Genomic DNA, 2,054 nt, shown 5'->3' with positions numbered 1-2,054 from the left:
AAACGAGCGACTGGTCCTACCACAAGCGCATTTGCAAAAGCCCGAGGAGCCCAAGAAGCCGACTCCGTCCAAGCCTAAGGCGGCATCGTCGACGACCACTGCTGCCGCATCGACGACCAAGGCGGTGACGACGACGACATCTGCAGCCAAGGCCAAGCCGGCCAAGACTGAAGTTGTTGTCGAAGACGAATCAATCGAAAACGCCAAGGGCTACAAGAACGGGCTCCCGTACTTCCATCGCGAGCAGTCGGAGCACGAGAAGGCGCTCATTGGCGACATTGCGCCAAAGAAAATCGAAGAGGTCGAAGTGGTGGCACCGGCGCACGATGGGTCGGCGTGGAACACGGCCGGCACCTTTGAGCAGCGCGACTTCACCAAGTGGGCCAAGGTACAATTGCGTCTGCACTCCGCTTCCGTGTCGAACTCGCTATATAGGGTCGCCTCGAAGAGCTCCTCGCGAGCGTCGAAGTCTTGCACTCGAGCACGACGATCCGAACCAAGCCCATAAAGGACCTCAAGGGCGACGCCTCCGTGTGCGTCATCCGCGGCAAGAAGCGGTACGTCTTTCTATGGTATTCTACCGCGCACTCAAAGCGTTCAGGTTTCTCTTTGACTTTGAGTTTACGCTCGAGTGGGAGGCAGTCGGGCTTAACGCCAAGGGGAAGCTCAAGTGCCACGACATTGGCAACGACGGCGACTACGAGATCCAGTGCTCTTACGACAAGAAGCCATCGGACGCCATCGAGGCTCAGGCTGTCCACGCCGCCGTCACGAGCAAGACGTCTGGCCTCCACTACGCCGTCGCGCAAAAGATCGGCCAGTTCTCGGCCGACTTTCAGGCCTTGTAGATTGATGCAACAAAGTACGTGTTAGACAAAATCCGTGGCTACATGGCAACGCACGACCGGAACAGACGGCAACGAAGGGTGGACAACGGAGCCGACACCATCGAGATGGCTCAAGCATGGACACTGCGAGTGTGGGGCGAGGGAAAGACTCGCAGCTGTAGACGTTGCGACGTCGATTAAGGGACATCCTGGTTCCAAGCATGGCTACATCCAGGAGGCAGCAGGCTCACGGCGGCACGTATACTCCTCTATTAATAGCGGCGCTTGCGTGCTCCAGATTCGTGGCAGCAGCAAGGTTGGAGCGCCTGCGTTGGCCAATCAGCGGCGCCCGGACCTTGAACTTGGGTAGGGGGCCCTCTAAAAGGGTCGTGCGGTGATCTTGACGCATTTGAAAAGCACTCGTCCGACGCCCATGCTTCGCTCTCTGACCCGGCGCCGCCTCCATGCGCCGCTCGCCCGCCACAGCACGCGCGCCATGCACCAGCTCAAGATGAGCCCCGAAGTCGAAGCTGCGCTCCGTGACGGCAAGCCCATCGTCGCGCTCGAGTCGACGATCATTAGTCATGGCATGCCGTTCCCGCAGAACTTTGAGATGGCAACCAAGGTCGAGGCCATCGTGCGCGAGCACGGCGCGTGTCCCGCGACGATCGCGATCCTCGAGGGCGAGATCTGCGTCGGCCTCGCCGAGAGCCAGCTGCACACGCTGGCGTCGCTCGGCGCCAAGGCCACCAAGTGCTCGACGCGCGACATTGCGTCTGTCGTCGCCTCCAACGGCACGGGCGCGACGACCGTCTCGAGTACCATGTACGCATCCTCTTCCTTGGTTCGTCGCAAGCAACCTTGTTTTGCGTAGGCGCATTGCGCATGCGGCCGGCATCGACGTGTTTGTGACGGGCGGGATTGGCGGCGTCCACCGCTTCTGCGAAGACACCCTTGGTGCGACGATGCTCATTTGTACTGTACTGGTGCTCACGCACTGTGGTAGACATCTCGACCGACTTGATGGAGCTGTCCCGGACGCCTGTCGCTGTCATTTGCGCCGGTGTCAAGTCGATCCTCGACATCCCCAAGACCCTTGAATTTCTCGAGACAAACGTACGACGTCTGCTATCCACGCATGGCGAGCACGTTGAGTTTCTAGGCGGTGCCAGTCGTGGGCTATGGCACCAGCGAATTTCCGGCCTTTTTCACGACGACGAGCGGCTC

General features: G+C 60.0%; 2 protein-coding genes across 2 annotated transcripts in view; both read left to right on the top strand.

The window, feature by feature from the left end:
• The window catches only part of SPRG_21522 (hypothetical protein), a gene marked incomplete at both ends in the record, with an annotated part of 2,203 nt that extends 1,355 nt beyond the window's left edge, over positions 1-848 (top strand). Inside the window, 3 exons of the mRNA XM_012354610.1 lie at positions 41-388; positions 436-557; positions 602-848. Coding sequence (XP_012210000.1) covers positions 41-388; positions 436-557; positions 602-848 — 717 coding nt within the window. The remainder of the gene's footprint in view (positions 1-40; positions 389-435; positions 558-601) is intronic.
• A 412-nt stretch (positions 849-1,260) lies between these two features.
• SPRG_15227 (hypothetical protein) lies at positions 1,261-1,989 on the top strand (the record flags this gene model as incomplete). Its single annotated transcript, XM_012354609.1, has 4 exons — positions 1,261-1,652; positions 1,702-1,784; positions 1,834-1,897; positions 1,974-1,989. 4 exons carry the CDS (start codon positions 1,261-1,263, stop codon positions 1,987-1,989), a joined length of 555 nt encoding a protein of 184 aa, XP_012209999.1.
• Between the last annotated feature and the right edge of the window lie 65 nt (positions 1,990-2,054).

This window comes from Saprolegnia parasitica (assembly GCF_000151545.1).
Source record: "Saprolegnia parasitica CBS 223.65 unplaced genomic scaffold supercont2.171, whole genome shotgun sequence".
NCBI lineage: Eukaryota > Oomycota > Saprolegniomycetes > Saprolegniales > Saprolegniaceae > Saprolegnia > Saprolegnia parasitica.
Note: the sequence above shows the minus strand (reverse complement) of the source record. Positions and strands in the feature narration are given on the sequence as shown.